Source organism: Cheilinus undulatus, linkage group 22, assembly GCF_018320785.1.
Source record: "Cheilinus undulatus linkage group 22, ASM1832078v1, whole genome shotgun sequence".
Classification (NCBI taxonomy): Eukaryota; Metazoa; Chordata; class Actinopteri; order Labriformes; family Labridae; genus Cheilinus; species Cheilinus undulatus.
Genome location: NC_054886.1, coordinates 508,979 through 529,643, shown reverse-complemented (window position 1 = coordinate 529,643; position 20,665 = coordinate 508,979). Strand labels below are relative to the sequence as shown.

At 40.2% G+C, this 20,665-nt stretch overlaps 1 protein-coding gene across 2 annotated transcripts in view; it reads left to right on the top strand.

Annotated features, from left to right (window-relative positions):
* Nucleotides 1–20,665, top strand: part of fgf11a (fibroblast growth factor 11a) — a 191,699-nt gene that overhangs the window by 85,574 nt on the left and 85,460 nt on the right. For both annotated transcript variants that reach the window (XM_041779762.1, XM_041779763.1), the window contains exon 2: nt 13,686–13,796. In XM_041779762.1, the coding sequence (XP_041635696.1) occupies nt 13,686–13,796 (111 nt within the window). The remainder of the gene's footprint in view (nt 1–13,685; nt 13,797–20,665) is intronic.

The following is a 20,665-nucleotide window of genomic DNA, read 5'->3' as shown; positions in this document are numbered from 1 at the left end:
CTTAGAAGGGCGGAGTCAGACAGCTCATTAACATTTAAAGCCACAGACACAGAAGCAGCTCATTCTGAGCAGGGCTGAAACAGAGGGGGTTTTAGACATGCAAAAATCCAATACTGGAGTGTTTTTTTTTTTAAGCAACAAACGTCACAGGCATGTTTTGAAGACCTCTGAGACCAATATAAACCTGTCTTAAAGGTGTAAAATATGTGACCTTTAAAACATTTCCTCTCAGATCCAGTAAACAGCAACCTGTCAACTCTAAAAAAGAGAGAAAACTTTCTGAACTTCACAAAAAATTGCAAAAATCTTAGCAAATAATGAGCATGAGAACACTGCCTAAATTGTGCAAACATTATTAGCATTACCACTGAAAGAGAACAATCATGATTATGCAAAAAATAAAAAAATGAGATCAATAGATAAAAAATCTTTGCACCCTATCAGGTGTGTCAAGCTACAAATTTTGGACCCTTTTTTAAGCTTGTCCTGCAAAACTGCACACCTCATGTTGAATTTAAAAATCATATTTAAGTAGAGCTAGTGTAAGAGATGAAAAGGACAATAATGTGCATATAAGTCGTGCAATGGAAGTGACATCTGACTAATCAGTAGCAGCATGGTTGTCAGTAAACAGTCACTGCATTTGCATGATTATCCATCCCTCCTGCACATTATATATTTATTTTATTTACCAGCAATGTTAATATAAATTTCATCATACTGTATGTCTCTTTTCAAAGACATGATGAAACAGGGCATGGGTGTGAGCCAGAGCTGTCCGATCTCCATGCAACATGTAAAAGGTGATGGGGAAAAAAAACACTTCAAACATGTTTATCTTCCTCCGTAAATCCAAGGGGACGTAAAGTGTGATTGATGCAGACGTCTGCTGTTGCATCATATTTACTGCACCAGAAGAAACACAGTCTGCAGTCGAACGCCATCCCGGCTTCTTTTTGTCCTCGTTCATTTCTCTCCTGTAAAGTTCCCGAGCTCTCACTCTGCCAAACGTGGCGACAGTTAGCGAACTACAATGACCATGATTAATCAGAGGGGCGTCAGTGATGGAGCACATCTGTGCCTCCTGGAGTCTGAGTACGTCTGTGCTGACACACACTGAACAGAGAGCGCTTAAGATGACGTCTCCTCAAAACAGATGGAAGTATAATAATCAGCGAGAGTCACATTGCCATCAGCATCAGGAGCTCTGACACTTTAGTGCCAGAGAGAATGAATAACTTTCTAAATGAAACATCAATAAGAAGACGTCAGAGTGAGCAGTGCTGCAACCTGTGGGAAAAAAGCAGCGTGGGACAATCAGTGAGATCTACTCTCATCTCAGCTCCTTTTTTTGTTTATCTTTGTGGCTCCCTCTTCCCCAGTATCTCTTTTTTCTCCCTTTCTTTTTCGTTTCCTCCTCTGCTAAATGGCATGTCAGTCAATCAGAAGGTCTTGTTTGCTGTTAAGTGGCGTTTTATTGATGCTTTTTCCTTCTCCGCCCTCGTCTTTTCACTGCTTTACTCCTCCACCCTGCTTTACCATTTAAAAAGGGCCGAAGTAAGGACTACCCTGCAGACAACGTAGGCAGTTTTTGGGCTGATATATGGAAGAATTAAAGGGAAGAGGAGGAGACAGAACGATTTTGGAGGGATGGCATGGAAAGCAAAAGTAAGAAGAGAACTTATCATGGGATACAGGATAAATAAAATCAGGTTATTCAGAGGGGGGGGAGTGAGAGAGAGGGAAAACAGACAAAGGTAAAGCATGTGTGACCTACTGACCCTCCACCTGCTGTACTGTTCCTCCATCTGGTCCAAACCCTCAGGCCTCTGTGCTCCCATTAACTTCAAATCAACAAGTATTACCCTTATTTGTTTGTAGGGATGTGATAAAGTCTGGTAAAAAGACATTTCTTTGGATTTCTTTAAATTAGTTAATCTCTTTAAGCTCAGTTTTGGTGATTTAGACCCTGACACTGGGCTCACAAAAGAGTCCTTTCAACTGATAAGGATTTCCTGTCAAGCTCAGATGTCCAAAATAATTTATGAATGAATATAAGCTTATCAGCTGACACTTATACTGAGCCCTGGTCTGAATCTGATTGGGCCTGTCCTTTTCTATGAGATCACAAGGGAACATTAGCTCAAAGTATGATATTTTGACCTGCCATGCCTCTTGCCAGATGCAGGTAAAACACTGCAGCAACACCGTACCTTTCCAAGTCGCATAGATTAGCCCTGATCAGCTCTGATGCTAACTTGTTGACTTCAATTAAAGAGTCTAAAAACTGTCCCCATCAGTAGAATATACTAGAAAATGTACCAAAGTTTTATTCTGCATAGATTTATCTGACCTAATAATGAAGAAAAGCTGTTGAAAAGTGACACTGCTGGCTATAACTGCACCACAAGGTGTCCCAATCTGGTCTCACATAGCTCACAGCACATACCCAGCTGGCAGCACCGCTTTTAAAACGCTTCTGCCCTCTTTTTTGTGAAAATTGTGTCTTCAAAATATAACCTCCAATTCCAAAAAAGTTGGGGTGCTGTGAACATGTAAAACTCTAACCCTGACTGTAATGATTTGAAAATCTAGTAAACTCATGTTTAATTCACACCAGAACAGGGGTGTCAAAATATTGGCCCAGGGGCCAAATGCGGCCCGCAGCCGATTTTTGATTGGCCTGCAGCAAATTCGAGAAATAAAATGAAATATGGCCCACATTAGACGATGAAGCTTGTACTCAACTGTGTTGTACTTTTTAGCTTCAGCACTAGGCTGTGCTACCAATGTTGATTCTGTAAACAAACATTTTGACAAGAGCATATCTTGACTAATAATGTCCTGATGGATTAATGCAGCAAAAAGCAGCTCCAATAGCTTTTCAGGGGCGGAGCCAGTGGTAGCCAGGGCAAAACAGGGCCCCCTGAAATCTGATTGGCTCCCCCAAATCCTGAAAATGACTATCCATTTGCCCTGTCAGCCATCAACAAGCCATCCAGGTGTAATCAATCGCTAAGCATGTCTTATCTTTAATTGGATTTGTCTTACAAGGTGAGGAATATATAAGTAGCCCCACTATTTTTTCATATGTCTGGATGTAGCCCCCAGCAATAGAGTATAAAAAACATGAAACAACTTTAGTATTTTAATATCTTAGCTTACTTCGAATTTGGAGCAGCAACACACAAAAAGTAGGGACAAGGCAACAAAAGGCTGGAAAAGTAAGTGATACTAATGAAAGATGGCTGGAGGAGCACTTAGCAACTAATTAGGTTGACTGGTAAAAGGTCAGTAACATGATTGGGTATAAAAAGAGCATTTTAGAGAGGTGTAGTCTCTCAGGAGTAAAGATGGGCAGAGGTTCATTAATCTGGGAAAAACTGCATCAAAATATTATGAAAAAATTTGGAAAAATGTTCCTCAGTGTAAATTTATGTAGACTTTGAATAGCCCACCATCTATAGTCCATAATATCATCAAAAGATTCAGAGTACCTAGAGGAATAAGTAGTACTGGATGCTCAAGATCATTGGGCTGACCCTTTGTGCTCCAGAACACTTCTAGAAATCATCGTCTGTGAACACAGTTTGCAAGTTAAAGCTGGATTATATAAAGAAGACACCATGTATAAACACGATCCAGAAGCGCCACGTCTTCTCTGGGCCAAAGCTCGTTCAAAATGGACTGAAGCAAAATGGAAAACTGTTCTGTGGTTAGATGAGTCAAAATGTAAAATTCTTTTTTAAAACGCTGTTAAAAAACCTGCATCTCTGATGGTCCAGGGTTTTATTGGTGCCTGTACATGGAGGTTTTAGAGCGACAGATGCTCCCATCCAGACATGTCTTTGAGGGAAGACCCAAGACTGAGGGGATGCTACACGATGGTAAACATGGTCCTGTCCCTTATTTTTTGAGATGAGTTGCTGCTATCAACTGCAAAACGACAAGTTGTTTTTATTCTTATGTGAATAAAATGTTTGTTTGCACTGGATCTGGGGTTTTATCTGCACACATATTGAGGAGCTCTGCAAAATAACAATTTACCTTTTCATTGCAACATTAGTTCTGCCTTACTTTCAGTACTTCCTCCACTGTAACATCAGTTTTGACCCATATAGATGGAAGGATAGGATCAGGGGTCTCTTGAAAGAGCAAGACAGAAACTGATATAGGGTTTGATACTGAAACATTTCGACTATGTGAGCCCGCTTTGTGTTTGTGATGACAGACACACATTGTCCTTGGCAGACCACCGCCACTTCTTCAGCCAAGCCCATTCTGTTTGAGGCGTCCAACACACACACGCATTAAGAACTGGAGTGTGTAATGGGGGTGAAAATAGCACGAGCACACTGCCCAGTTGTCATCCGACTTGAGGCGTTGGGCAGCTGGAGGGTTCAGGGTGACTTTAATGGTTGAAATTCTTAATAAGTCAGATTAATCCTGCTCTTCATTGAGGTCACTCTTTAATTGGCATTGAATATCTTCGGGATTATAAACACAAATCCTTTCCATGTATAAACACATACACACCAACACCTGCTCTCACACAGTTAGATCTGATCTGCTCTGATTACAGAACTACTGTTTGAAAAGTTAGGCCATTATTCTTTGGCATGAAAGAAAAAGTCCCATACTCTTGATTCCATTTTTAAAGCTATTCATAACTCTTGTGGTATAACTGGAAAAGAAATTGCAAGCATAAAATGCTGTAATCTGCAGCTTTAAATCCAAATGTCAGAATGGGCTTTCCTAGCTCCTTCAGTTAAACCCTGGGTGTAATTCCATCCATGTGCTTTACCCCTAGGTGCCTAACCTGGATCAATGATTAGCCTCTAAAGCAAAGCAATTTTAATGGGAAATATTCGACTAAGACAGGTGACCCACAGAAGTCCCTAAACATATCAGGGAGTATAAGTATTTGGTCTCAGAGTGGCTGTTAGTAAAGGGAAACTCCACCAATTTCACTAATAAAAGTTGGTTTATCAACTTAAGGAAACAAGATTAATTCACTAAAGAAAGGATGGGGTTAGCGCTGTAATCTTACAGCAAGGAGGTTCTTGGTTTTCTTCCTAATCAGGGTTTCTCTGTGTGGAGTTTGCTCGGGATACTCCGGCTCCCTTCCACCAAAAACATGCTACCAGGGCTGTCCAGTGGGGACCTCCCTTTGCCAGTGTTTTTGCTCATTTGGTCCCAAGACAACTCCAGATCTGGCATCCCAGAGTCAAAGGTCACCCTCAACAGACACAGGAGTGCATGCAGGCTCCAGGTAGTAACAACACTGACACCTCTTCTAGCCAATGGATAAGAGCAGTGCAATGTCACTTCCTGCTTTCCAATGTGACCACGCCCCCTTTTGGGGGGAAACAAACATTCAGACTGAAGGCAGATCCCATGTCGTTTGTTAATTGGTCCTCGGTCTTTGCTCGAACCGAAAGTAGTTTCTGATCCGCTATTTTAAAGAACGTCCCAAAGACCCTAAGGTGGTTTTATGACTGAAGCCATAAGACTGAGGACTGAGATTTGAAGACCGTTGATCAGAGACATATAAGAGCAAGCTTCCCGGAACTCTTTTTACTCAAAGAAACGCCCCCTTCACTCTCTGATTGGACGCAGCATGAGTCTCTGGTGGGCGGGACTAAAACTCAAGGAAAAGACTCATTCCAGAGACCCAAGCCATACACTAGTCAAAGTCAGAAGCAGCCTGAATAGTGGTAGGTTAGACAATGTCGGTAACGATGCATTTATGAGCCTTTTTGTTGTGTGTTTGTGATGCACCACCCTGCTGCTGCTAACAAAGCTCAACCTCCTCCACCCCAGCCTCCTCTTTTATAGCATAAAGCTTATTCCACCATCATATTCACATACATGCTTCTATGTTTTAACTACTTTTGAACTCATTTCATTGTATTCAACATGCATTGCCATTTCTGCATCCATATGGGGGTTTCTAGCCATGCAACCCCTGGAAAGTCAAAGTAGGCTGCTAGACTAACCCAGGGAGCCTCTTCAGGAGTGTCCCTGACTCAACAAGAATCAAAGAGGCTATTTTGCATGTAAATAGATAAGGTTTGACTCGATCTCAGGTGAAAAAGTTTGAAAACCACAGATTTGAGGCATGTTAAGTTATTCTCAAACCAAGATAAAGTGTCTAGGAAGAGTTCTGTGTTGTTTGGATGAAACCAGTGCTCCGTCCTTAATGACTTAAGGTTCTCAACTGGCCAGGCAGAAGGACCCACTACCACCTCTTTGTGGCAAATTGTGACCGAAATTATTCAGACCAAGCCAGAATTGGAAAAAAAAAGTTGGAAAGGCACATAATTACTGAAGGACAAGTACAAATTAATTTATTTTATTTTATTTTTTTTGCCCCCAAGACAGCTGAAAAATTTGCAATTTCTCCAGACTTTTCCACATTATCTTGGAAAAAACAGCTTTGCCATCCAGAAAAGAAAGATAAATTCGTTGAAATCTTAAGACAAACACTGAAATGTACTTGTGATCACAAGAAAACCTGAAAAAATGTGTAGAAACTTTGTTTGTCCACTCAGGACTTTCATACATCATTAACTTTTGCCACATTTTTTTTTTTTTCCTGGCACACATCCCGACCCAATGGAAACAGCTTTGCGACCCACGTTTGGGCCCTGACCCACCAGTTGAGAACTACTAGCCTATATTCTGTGTTTATCTCACTGGCCATTGTGTTTTGGCTTCCAACCATACAATTTACAGATTTGAAACTTTTAAACCCCTAATGACCCAATCTTTCCCATTTATTGCTGTTCATTTTAATGGGATGTTTTCCCAAAAAAAGGGGCGGGGCCGGCATTGTTTGGGCAAAGTACCCAGATGGGTTGCTCTTCATCGTGGACCCTGATAGCAACCACAAACAGGACAATGTGATCTCTCTACACTGAATGTAATAAGCACGTATAAATAGCCTCATCTATTCAAAATAAAGAACATAAAAGTCAAATAGGAAAGGAAGTTTCATATTTTCTGATACTAAAACTAAAGCCAGGTGATGAAACTGGAGGATAGCTTGTTTTTCTCCAGAAAACACTTCGATTGGTTCTCCTTGGGTCAGTGAAAACCCAATCTGGTTTTAGCTAATGCATTTTGGTTACCTGTGATGTCATTAAAAGTTGCGTTCGCCACCACATGGGCATGTAAAGTTCCTACCAGAAGAGTGGAGTGACAGTTACACAACCTCTTCAGCACTCTGCAGTCTCGTTGGTCAAATATTGATACGTTTTTTTTTTTCTCTTTCCTGTTGGGCTTTATGAGTGGTACATAATAAATGTAGAAGTCAAACTAGATTTGGCCAAAGTGCAAAGTTTTATCCTGGATGCATGCTGGGATGACCTGGTGATATTATGTAACTGGTTTCCATTATGTAAAATAGTCCTCCATTAAGAAATGTTCGTTTCTAGTGAATGGTAACGTCCCATTAACCAGAGGTAATTCACAATAGACCTGGATGAATACAGATGGATGTGTGTGTACTTAGATGATCTTTTTAAGATGACTTTGTGTTATATAATTAAAAAATATCAAACATGCAATGACATGCATCTCTGAATATTTGCAGTTAAACTACAGTGATCCATACCTTGAATCTCACATATAGGACTGTTAACTAGCTATAGAGTTACTTTGAAATGCATCGTAAGCTAAAGGTTTTCTGGATGGTCTGATTTCAGTGATAAGAATCCTCTATTCAGGAGGAGAAGTGAAGGTGTGCCGTGTGTATTTCTTTATCTTAAATCACTTTCTGAGGCTTGTATGAGCTGTCCTGGAAGAAATGATGGCTTAAACTCAAAACTGTGGTCTAATGAAAATGAGTTTAATAAGCTCCTCTTTTAGAGTATTTTTTCATTACCAGGTCTGCTGACAGATTTGGTTGGGTCCCTGATGAAACCAGAGAATGGACGCTCCATAGCTGTGATTTATTGGTAGTTTCAGCGACAGTGTGTGGGACCAGTAGCTTTGGTGCTAGCATGCTGGATTAAATTTTCCTCACTTTGGAGCTCAAAGTCATTAATGTTGCCCATTTTTGCCACTCTCAACCAGTTTTTGCCACACTTTAACCCCCTTTTATAACTTTTTTCCCATCCTTTTTGCCACTTAGGACATATTTTTGCACCTTGTACCCTATTTTTGCAACTTGTTTGTCTTTATTTTCCCCTTATAAGCCAGTTTGGCCACCTTTAAATCCTTTCCACCACCCTATTTGACATTTTTTTCTGCTTTTAACAAATCTTTGCCTCATTTAACCCATTTTTGCCACTTTTCTGTCCCAGTTTAAATCCTTTTCCACCAATTTCTTCCACACTGACATCCTTTCAACAACTTTTTCTGCCTGTTACTGTTAGTTCTTACCCACTTTGTTCCCTATTTTTGCCACTTTGGACAAAGTTTTGCATCTTATACCCTAAATTTGACTCTTTTTGCTGCATTTTGCTAAGTTTCTCCCACTTTTATCCCAGTTTTTGTAACTTTCAACAAATATTTCTCTTATTTCACCCATTTTGCCACATTTCTATACCATTTTACCTCCTTTTCCTCCAGTTGTTTTTTCACATTTTGATAATTTCCACTACTTTTTCCGTCTTCTTATCCAATTTTGCCACTTTCAGCATTACTGTTTACCAATTTTTGTTGCTATTAACAACTTTTCACCACTTTGTACACCCATTTTTTCCAATTTAATCACATTTTACCTTTTGTGTCACCCATACTTTGAATGTATTTTTGCCACTTGGGACCCTTTTTGCATTTTTTTTTTTTTTGGCCATTTTTTGCCACTTTTGACCAATTTGTGCAGCTCTTTGTTTTTTTTTTTCTTTCCTTTTCCATTTAACCATCTTTCCACCAATTTCTTCCACTTTGAAATCCATTCCACAACTTTGTTTTTTGGACCTGTTATTGCCAGTTTTAACACAATTTTTTTGCCACTCTGTTTTTTGCCTTTGTTGTTGTTTTGGACATAGTTTGCATCTTTTACCCTGTATTTGACACATTTTGCCAAACTTTCCACCCATTTCTACAACTTTTAAGCCAGTCTTTTCACTTTCAAACCATTTCCACCACCTTATCTTTTAAACAATTTGAATTCTGTCTTAAAAAAGGGGTGTGTATTTTTATGAAGGCTATATACTATGGCATTAATCTAAAAAAAAAAAAATCTGCCTTAATTCAAAATGGTTATTATTCAGGTAAAAAAAAAAAAAAAAAAAAAAAAAAAAAAAAAATGTTGTTATGGCTTAACTTTACATGGACCAGGATTTTGCTGACCTCCATGGCCCCCCAGTTTGGTGGGCCCCCAGCTCTCCCCTTCATCCCCCTGTAGAGCAGCCTTGCTCTCTATTCATATTAACCTCTGCTACATCTGTGTTTATTCATTTTAAATCTCAGTTTATGTAACAGACTGACAGACTTCCTCAGGTGTAACTCGAGGCACCAGTTCCTGCTTCGAGCCTTTCACTGCACAAAGATTTAGTCAGAGATGCCGTGTTTGTCTGCGCAGTAGCCTTGTACCGACTCTGTTCTTGCACCAGTAGTCTTCAATGTCCTTGTGTCCGGGGAGCTCAGTGTTTTGGATCACAGCATTTTTACCAAACAGAGATGTACGGAGGCGGAGCCACGCTAAAGGTCAACATCAGCCTCCTGTGTGAGTGTTTGTTGCTCCGCTCTGCTCCGTGGCAGATGTGAAAAGCAGCACATGGCCTGGTGTGTGGTCTAAGGCTTTATTCGGGATTAAGACTCTGGATATTACAGATTAGCACACTCCACATTTAACCTTCTGTGTCTAGTTGACCAGCGGTGGATGAGCTTTTATCTTGTCGTAGTTACTCAATCTCAGCGCTGAGGCCTCTGATAAAAGGCTCCCCAACATGTTGTGCCACACTCTCAGCATGAAAGAGAGGATTACACACCAGCGTTTCTTTCACTAATTCACCGACTCTGAGACTTAGCTGTAATGAGCTTCAGGTTAACAACATCCGGATGTTCAGCTCTGTTAGCTTTAGTAGCAACTACTTTAAAGTAGGATAGAATACCAAGACCTAAAAAATAAACTAACATTCAAATAATGCATTCATTCTTACATCTTTTTAGAATAGAACTGATTTAAATGGCTCATTCCCTCTTAACAAGGGTCAAGTCACTCTTCATGGAAAGTTCTGGAAAATGTGTCTTGCCCTCTGTGGTAGGGAGAGGGATGCTGCTAGTGCAAGCTAAAGAAAGTAACCTGTGGTTATGTTCCTAACTAGAAAGAAATAATGCACTGCAAAGTGAGAAAGCCAGTAGACAGCAATGGCAACCATTCATGCAAATTCAGCCAGTCTTTGAATGTGCTGCAGGATACTGCAAGTCTGTCCAACAGATGCAATGTTTCACAAGTTTGACAAGTTCTCCCAGTCCCTCTGCAGACCAACCTGAGCTACATGTCAACATGTGACCTGACACGCCAGACAGACTGTTTCATGTATGTTCTGCATGGATATGTTTCACATTCATCTGTGAATACTGGGTCACATTCAAATTAAGGTAATATGAATGGTCAGCTCCTGAGCTGACAGGCAACCGCTGCCATATCTGTGAACGCTGGAGCTTCTCAGTTCATGCCAAGACCGGACAGAAAACGTGCGAATGTTGTCCGGTCTCAATTAAACTGCCACTTTTCTGCAGCTACACCCAAGCTAATAGCTACTGCAGCCAGAGCCACTGAATACACCAACAGACCCATCAGATGTCATATTTAGACATTCAAACTATTTTTTTTTGTTGTTTTTTACTTTTAATCCCATATTTGACCTTTAAACTCATGATTTTGACTTTTAAATTCTAATTTTGACCTTTAAACTCATTATTTTGAGTTTAATACCCCATATTTGACCTTTGAACTCATGATTTTGGTTTTTAAATCCCATATTTTGACCTTTAAACTCATTATTTTGACTTTTTAATCCCATGTTTTGACCGTTAAACTCATTATTTTGACTTTTTAATCCCATATTTTGACCTTTAAACTCATTATTTTGTTTTTTAAATCCTGTATTTTGACCTCTAAAGTCATTATTTTGACTTTTATATTGCATATTTTGACCTTTAAACTCATTGTTTTGACTTTTTAATCCCATATTTTGACCTTTAAACTCATTATTTTGGTTTTTAAATCCAGTATTTTGACCTCTAAACTCATTATTTTGACTTTTATATCCCATATTTTGACCTTGAAACTCATTATTTTGACCTTTATATTCCATATTTTGACCTTTAAACTCATGATTTTGTTTTTTTAAATCCCATATTTTGACCTTTAAACTCATGATTTTGACTTTTATATCCCATGTTTTGACCTTGAAACTCATGATTTTGGTTTTTAAATCCCATATTTTGACCTGTAAATTCATGATTTTTACTTTCTCGTATATTTGCTTTTGAAAATCATTTTGCCTTTAAATTTTGTGTTTTGCTCTTTTTAATATATAAGTTTGCCTTTTTTCTCAGATTTTGAGCCTTTAAACTTATCATTTTGACTTTTTTCATCATCAGTGTTAAGTTGATTTATTTATTTATTTATTTTTATATTTTATTGCTGGTGAAAATGAGGTTGACAGTTTATGGTTAAATGTTGACCCTGCTAGACTCTCAGGTTAGAGCTAAATTCAGTACCGGCCCCTGCTGAGGTTGACTTTGACACCTCTGGACCAAACAGTTCTGCCCTCAGGGCGTCTCATCGGAGCAAATCTGGCCCTAAACTCAGTATGAGTTTGACTCCCCTGATCTAATGTGTATTATGGAAGTTTTAAAAGAAATATTGCGGAACAAACTGGAGCATAAATTTGACATAGGCATCACAGGCAGATGCAGTTCTTAGTTGTCAATCTAATTTATTTGATGTCAAGTTTTTAATTTTTTTGTTTTTACTTCAGTATTTATCCATCCTTCATACTTTGTGGAAGAGAAAACAGAATTGGTTGAGTAGCTTTAAGGCAGAATGTGGTTGTGTTGGTGTGACATAGTTGCTTTTTTAAGTACTTCAGTGAAACTGTATTAATTTTGTTTATAAATCAGTGTTATGAGGGTTAAAGTGGAAATGTCTCTCCCTCTCTGCCCCTCTTCCTGCGCCTCACACCCCTGCTGTCATCCCAGGGCCAACTGCCAACTGCCCCCCCGTACTTCTCGGCCCTCATCCATATTTGATGCTTCTCATTAAAAGTTGATTGTGGAAACACTTCAGCATTCTGACATTCCTTCTGATCCACTATTCGGTCTCCCTCAGCACTTCAGAGTGGAGGAGCCCCTCAGTCACGCGTGTGCGGTTGGAGGAACTTAACACAAACACCGGGTTAGCGAAGACACGCTAACTTCTCTCCAGGGTGGTGGAAGCACAAAATGCCTCATTGCTTAAATGAAACAAATAGTCTGGTGCCTGCGAGTGCAGCGAGTAAATGATAACAGTTGGTATTTGAGAGCAGAGGAGTAAACAGATGATGGGAGATGCTTCATTAAACTTTTAGTATGACAGTGAAGTTGTTCCTGTTTGTTTCTGAAGTGTGCCAGACATAAAACTTTCTCTGCTGGATCACAAACTACAAGATGTTCAGATTTCTAAAAAAATAAAAATGCTTCAGGAAGGGCATAAAGAAGGCCAGGGAGCAGAGAGGGGGAAGTAACTCATTACAGTGTTTGTTCAGCTCCATAAAGAGTCAGTTAATCTGTGAAGTTACCCATCATGCCCTTGGGCAGAGTGTTAGTTCATGCAGGACATGGTAGTCATACGCCCAACTGCGATCAGCTGATGGCCAGCTGGTTTCAATTGTTGGCTATCAGCTCCTAACAGCCAATCACAGCTCTTTCTCTTACAGTGGTGTTTTAACTATGACGTACTTCTCTCTAATCCAGGGGTGTCAAACTCAATCAGAGCAGGGGCCGGATTTGGGATTCAGGTCCAACCTGAGGGCCTAACAGGGTAATATAAAAATATAAAAAACAACACTGATGATAAATGTTTGGAAAGTCAAAAAAGTAAAAATGATAAGTTTAAGACTCAAATCTGAAATTAAAATTCCAATTTATTGCTTCAATAGATCAGAAAAATAGAAACAAAATGTTTTTAAAGAGCGAATACATGAGAAGAAAGTTGAAATCATAAGTTTGAAAGATGAAAATATGAGATCAATTTTGAAATCATTAGTTTAAGAGTCACCTGGGTTGTGTAGCACATAATCACAACAAGGACAAATATGCAAAAAAAATAAGAAATCAGTAAGGTCCAAATACCACTGAGGATGCTGGCATCATGAAATGTTTCCTCTATATTAGGCAGCTGCTACAGATACACACAAACAAGCCCAGACACACACACATGCAAACAGAATGAACATCTTTGCATGCCTCACTTGAACTTGCCTGTGAAAGATGCTCCGTTTTAGCAGTCACTGCGGCCCCATCAATCCTCCTGAAGGCCACAGTCACACACAAACACACATGGATGCACATACACTTCACTGTTTGACTATTTCCCAGTGTAAATACCAAGACCTGCCTCTTGTTTAGTCAAAGAGCATGCTAATAGCTATCTGTGTGCATTAATATGTACAGCGACACGTGTTTGTGTGTGTGTGTCTCTTGGTGCTAATGTGTGTTTAACCCCTTTGTTTGCTCTGCAGAGCCCCAGCTGAAGGGCATCGTCACACGGCTTTACTGCAGACACGGCTTCTACCTCCAGATGCTGCCGGATGGCACCATGGAAGGCACAAAGGACGAAAGCAGCTCCTTCTGTAAGTGAACAATCAAACCCGGCATCCTGTTTGATAAATCCGTGTGTTTACTAAAGGGCGTTTTAAAAGCAAAGGACAGTGTTACATGTGAAGATCAACAGAAAAAGGAGCACACAGCATCAGTGCCATGCTTTTCTGGTTTGTTTCACGCTAGGATCAATCAGGCTGAAAATGTATTCACACTTGGCGAGGTGCGCTGGGTGACCGCCAGCTAAATGGGATTTATTCATGTTACATAATGCATCACAGCAGGTCCCTGGCAAGAAGTGACTTTTTCAAATGCGTTTGTAATTGTTTCCATTATAATCAACCTTAACTTTAAGTTGCAGGCCTCATGTACACTATATTGCGCTATATTCGCAATATAGTGTACTATATTCACTATATGCACTATATTCGCTCACCTGCCTTTACTTGCATATGAACTGAAGTGACATCCCATTCTTAATCCATAGAATTTAATATGACGTTGGTCCACTCTTTGCAGATATAACAGCTTCAACTCTTCTGGGAAGGCTTTCCACAAGGTTTAGGAGTGTGTTTATGGGAATTTTCGACCATTCTTCTAGAAGTGCATTTGTTAGGTCACAAACTGATGTTGGATGAGAATGCCTGGCTCTCAGTCTCCGCTCTAATTCATCCCAAAGGTGTTCTATCAGGTTGAGGTCAGGACTCTGTGCAGGCCAGTCAAGTTGATCCACACCAAACTCTCTCATCCATGTCTTTATGGAGCTTGCTTTGTGCACTGGTGCACAGTCATGTTGGAACAGGAAGGGGCCATCCCCAAACTGTTCCCACAAAGTTGGGAGCATGGAGTTGTCCAAAATCTCTTGGTATGCTGAAGCATTCAGAGTTCCTTTCACTGGAACTAAGGGGCCAAGCCCAGCGCCTGAGAAACAAGCCCACACCATAATCCCCCCTCCACCAAACTTTACACTTGGCACAATGCATTCAGACAAGTACCGTTCTCCTGGTAACTCAGACTCGCCCATCAGATTGCCAGATGGAGAAGCGTGATTCATCACTCCAGAGAATGCCTCTCCACTGCTCTGGAGTCCAGTGGCGGCGTGCTTCACACCACTGCATCCCACACTTTAAATTGCACTTTGTGATGTAAGGCTTGGATGCAGCTGCTCGGCCATGGAAAGCCATTCATGAAGCTCTCTACGCACTGTTCTTGAGCTAATCTGAAGGCCACATGAAGTTTGGAGGTCTGTAGTGACTAGCCGTTTTTACACAGAGATTCTGCAATAAAGGCGAAAAGGAATGCCCGTCTCTGTTCCGCAACAAGCAATTCACACAAAGGTGTAACAGAATCACGCACGCATGAGCTTACACACACACCCCAGCATCTCGTAATCAGATGGCAGCTGCTGCCTGAGCTGCTGCTTTCAATGAAATTCGAAACTCTGGATTTCCATTTTTCTGTGTTGGAGGTCCGACTTTAAGCAGTGTCACGACACACATATTTACATCGGAGGTTGGAAACTTCAGAGTACCAAGCTCACTTGAACACATCATGGAACTTTTCTGACGCTGCTGTGAGCAGAGATGTGTCTGCTCTCTCCTCTCCTGTACAGAGTGTGATCAGCTCTCTAACCTCGCAGTCTCTCCAGTTAATCCACATTATTCTTTGTTTTATCCCCCTGTTGTTTTCTCCAATGAAATGCCGCTCGATTAAACCATGCTGGTTTTTAACTCTCACGTTTATGGAGACAGCAGTGCACACTTGCTGTTGCAGAATGCTGTGACGTCCTTTCACACTCGTTGCGGAAAAGTCTGTTACGGCTTTGATACTACCTCTCGATCCGGATCAAAGGTGGGGCGAGATCGACCCCCCATTGCGGAACGGTCGCTTTCATACAGAACAGCATTATGTCGTTCCCAATGGCTTCCACTTTGTTATAATACCACTGACAGCTGACTGTGGAATATTCAGGAGTGAGGAAATTTCACCACTGGACTTGTTGCACAGGTGGCATCCTATCACAGTACCACGCTGGAATTCACTGAGCTCCTGAGAGCGAGCCATTCTTTCACAAATGTTTGTAGAAACAGTCTGCATGCCTAGGTGCTTGATTTTATACACCTGTGGCCATGGAAGTGATTGGAACACCTGATTTCAATTTGGATGGGTGAGTGAATACTTTTGGCAATATAGTGTATGTGCATGTAAATCAAACATGCACAATGCATTACAGATGTTTGCCTGCAATCCTGGGCTCTATACTTCAAAGCAGCTGTGATTGTTAGGGCATTGTGACTCCTATGGAAATTTTAGAGGATACCTGCAAATCTAAATGACTGTGAAGATTATGCAAATCTGTTCAATGCACACTCTAATGGTGTCTCCTGCCTTTTCTGGTTTTCTTCTTCATTGATAAAAAGTCAATCAGCATCTGTAGGATTCTGTAGCATGTCTAATGTAACGGGAACTAGCCTCATATTTCATAATATGCATGTAAATATATGAATACTGTAAGATTGATCCACTCTCTCTAAAGTCCCTGTTTGATTGCCTGTTTCAAACCGTTGGCTGTGGATTAACATGGCAGTATCCTGCCCGCTCTGCACATGTGCAACCCTCGACAGATGGCTCACACTTCCATCATCAGCTCTGGGAAAAAAGGATGTTTAATTGTCTGTCCAAGCAGCACAAGGGCAAAAGATGATGAGTGGAGAAGATGATTCATAGCCGAGACCGCCTAGAGGCTTATTCTATGAGATGATTCCGGTTATATTCGACCTACTGAGACCCTGCATGCATAAATGAGGCTGTAGTTACATTTAGACTGTCCTACGACAGATTAATAAACTCTGCATTTAGAATTTTAGAATAGTCATCCAGAATTTCCGTTAAAGCATTAGTAATGTGCTTGGAATGTCTTGAGAATTCACTATGAAATTTTCAGGAATCTTCTTAAAAAGTTTTTGGGAACATTTGTGTATAATTTGGAGAGTTTTATTTGCCTTTGGTGGTGAGTGGTGTGCTTAAGAATCGTTGAGTGCTTTTTAGGGAATGTAAGGAGTTTGTCAATTTTAGGGGTATGACTTGACTTTGATTTTGGTGGATTTTCAATACATTTTTAGGGAATTCGTTTTGTGGTAGTTTCTTTGGAAATTTTTCATATTTTTCCATGGATTCTTTGGGAATTTTTTGTTAATTTTTCTGATTTTGATTAGACATTTTCAGGAATTTTTGTAGGATTTTTAAAAACTTCATTGAAATCCTCAGGCTTTTTCAGAAAAGCGTATGTAAATTAATTTAAAAATAAAGTATTTTTAAATGTATTTTTGCATTTTCACAGACATTCTTTGGTAACGTGTTCACAATTTTAAGGGATTTCTTTATGTTTTTCGGATTCTCTGATTATTTTAGGGAATTTTCCAGGATCTCCAGGACTTGTAACAGAAATGTAATTCATACTTCCTGGCCTTATCACGTTCTTTAGGTCCATCATCAAATATAGGACTCCATTGCTTCCTGACTAATCAGCCCCTTCTACTCTGTTTCAGATTGTGCTTTAATTAGAAGTGACATGCATCCTGCTGTAATGAGAAAAGTATGCATCCCAGCTGAGTTTGAAATGTGTTTTATCAGGTGAGAAGGGTGGGGGGTGTTTTATTCTGAGACTTTGGTCTTCACTAAGAACAAATCACAGAGGAGGAAACTTTGATGACTGTCAGAACCTTCTTTAAAAACTGTGTGAAAGGGTTTTAAGAACAAGTTTCTTCTGAAGAACAGCGGTGAATAAAGTTGTACCAAGATGATGCCACATCCATGTTATGCTCCTCCGTCAGTGCCAGAGTTGAGAGAACACCATTGAGCATAGTAAGGAACACTGACACCAGTGAAGCAAACTGGACGTTGAGCTGATCTTGGACTTGGTGTGTAGCAGGGTGGGATATTAGCGCCTGCCACCAGCCAAATGCAGGTATTTTTGAGCAGTGTTTGCTCATACTGACAACCACCAGGGCAGCTAGATAAAAGTGGCATGAAAGACCGATTTTGAAACAGTAAATGGCATAAATGGAGTCCAGAATTTCTGGTTGTTTTCACTGACTAGAACTTGGCAGACCTGATGACTAACTGACCAAAGAATCTTCTGACCAAAGTCTCTGAAACAGTGATACTCAACACGTGGCTCTAGAGCCACATGTGGCTCTTTTAAGAGGATTTGTGGCTCTTTTATGTCTGAATTTGAAATATGAAAACCACTAAGAAGGGAAACTTTGACCCCAGAGATATCCGTTGCAATTTGTTTCCCACATTTATACAGCAGGCTTTAATTTTCAAATTTAAATGTCAACCTTTATTTTTTTATCTGTATATTTTCATTGTTTGTATTTGCCAATTTTTGCCCATCTTTTCCTTTTTTGCCACTTTTTTGCTCATTTAAGGTTCCTCTTGCCATTACATGTCACTTTTCCCATTTTCCTCTACCCTTTTGCTGTTTTTTTTTTTTTTTTTTTTGCCAATTGTAGTTATTTTTCATTTATTTTCACCCACCTTTTTGCTGCTTTTCGCCAATTTTAGTCATTTTTCACTCATTTCCCCCCACCTTGTTGATGCTTCTTGCCAATTTTAGTTATTTTTCAATCATTTCCCTTCACATTTGTTGCTGCTTTTTGCCAATTTTTGCTAACTTTTCACTCATTTTCCTCCACCTTTTTGCTGCTTTAGCCAATTTTAGTCACTTTTCACTCTTTTTTTGTCACATTTTTGCTGCCTTTTTACTATTATTGCTGCCTTTAAGACATTTTTTGTCACGTCTCACCAATTCCTGCCACTTAGTCCCCACATTTTCTGCCTATTTTATCCCTGTCTACCCATGTTTGGCCACTTTTTTTGCAGCTTTTTCACCTATTTTGCCAGCTTTAACTTATTTGTACTGCCACTTTCACCCGCTTTCCACCACTTAGATTGAGGCTCTTGTAAAGGTATTTTTCAATATATTGGCTCTTTTGTTTAGCAGGGTTGAGTAACACTGCTTTAAACTGATGTTTCATCTGGTCAAAGCCCAGGATAGTTAAATAAGGCCTGAATTCTGGGGCAAGGTTACCGGAATCATGCACAAAAATTTTAATTGCAAAACACTGCAAGTCTGACAATCTTAGTGCAGGAAAATGCTGCATGCATTTCCAATGCCTTTGTGTGCCATGCAGCAAATATTTGCAAAGGACAAAGTGGTCAAAAACGAGGTTTAAAACGAGTGACAACACTAAACACTCACTTTCCAGCATAACTGTAGTGACTGCAGTAACTCTCCAGATACAAGCTCATAATAAATTGATTATATTGTCTCTCAGTTGAGGCTTAATTGCAGTAAAATCAGATTTTTTTTTATGTCCTGGCTGCAACAGAGACTCAAACCAGCCTCAAAGTAGCACAAGATGGAGCACATGCCAGTATTTGCTGATTGTTCAAATAATGGGCTGGTGAAAAATCTTAGTGGCTGGTAGATTTTTGAATCCACAAGCCAAAGTGGTAGGTGGGTGAATATTTTTATTTCAAACCCTGGTTTGCAGACTGACAAGTGGGAATTCATGCTTGAAGATGAAGAGGAATAAAGAGAACAGGAAATGCAATTAGCCCCAAAGGCAGTTTGATCATAGGTATTGGTGAAATGTAGGATGTTGGAGAGAAAGTAAAAGATGGGAGGGGACACAGTCTCCAAACTCACTTGGAATTATCCTCTGGAGATCATGAAAACCCCTACAAAAATGCAGCATCATGTGGATGAATGCATGGTTGTCTTTGCCAGTCGTGCAGGCCGTACTGTCCATGGCGAAATGCATGCTACCTGTACTTATTACTTCTACGTTTTCTGGTCCTTGCACCTCATTCCTCCAGCTCTATGTGAACGTTATGCTCTCAGCTTGAAACTGCAGCATTTGAAAACCATTTTAATGGCAGCAGAGAATCCTGTGAGGATCTGACTCCAGACATAAAGGTCTGCTCATTAGAACAAAAACCTGCTGTCGTCTACTGTTGAGTCTGCAGACGAGCCCACGCACACACCAGCAGCATAGCTCTGTAAACACACTCCTCACCCTGTGAGGGGGGTCATCACCTGGGTGATTACTGACCAAAAACATCATATACCATGATCCCTTAGAGTCCCTGGGCTCCCTTCAGCCTTTCCAGAGCGATCAATACTGTATCGTGAGTATCCCTGATGTGGCAACACAGCATTTTTCTCTGTCCAAACACAGCTTTGGATGGAAAACATGATGCTAGCACATTTTTTGGATTTACACTCCACAGAGAGGAGAGAAAAGCTCACTCTATGTTGTGATTTCAGCATTTCATTGAGATGTCAGTGAACTTGTGGCAGCACGTTGTTACCTGGTTTGACACTGGCATTTGTCCCAGAAAGAACATTTAACAGCAATTTTTACTCCACTTGGACACTGGCAGGAATTGTGTTTACTGGTTAGAAACTCACTGTTTGGTGTGACAAGAAGTGTTTATTTCAATTTGGATGAGTAAAACACTTTGAGACAACCCTCTTAAAGACATGATTTTGAGGAATAAGCCTTCGGGAAAATGTCCAAGGAGTTTTAGGTAAACTTACAGGAATTTCTCCAACAGCTGTTTAATTCAATTAAACCTAGAACACCTCCTTTGCCCTCTCTTATGTTACATCACATCCACTCTGAGTGAAACATCACCGTACCCCAGAATATTTCAGCTCAAACCTGCGTATGGGTATAAAGAACTCTAGGCCACATCAACAACGTTTCTCAATTCTACATGTGTAGAACCCCCAGCTTCAACACTTGACTTTTTCCATTGGCTGATCTACGAGCAGCTCTGCTTCCTAAAGTAAATTTCACCATTGAAGTCCTTTAGATCAGTGTTACTC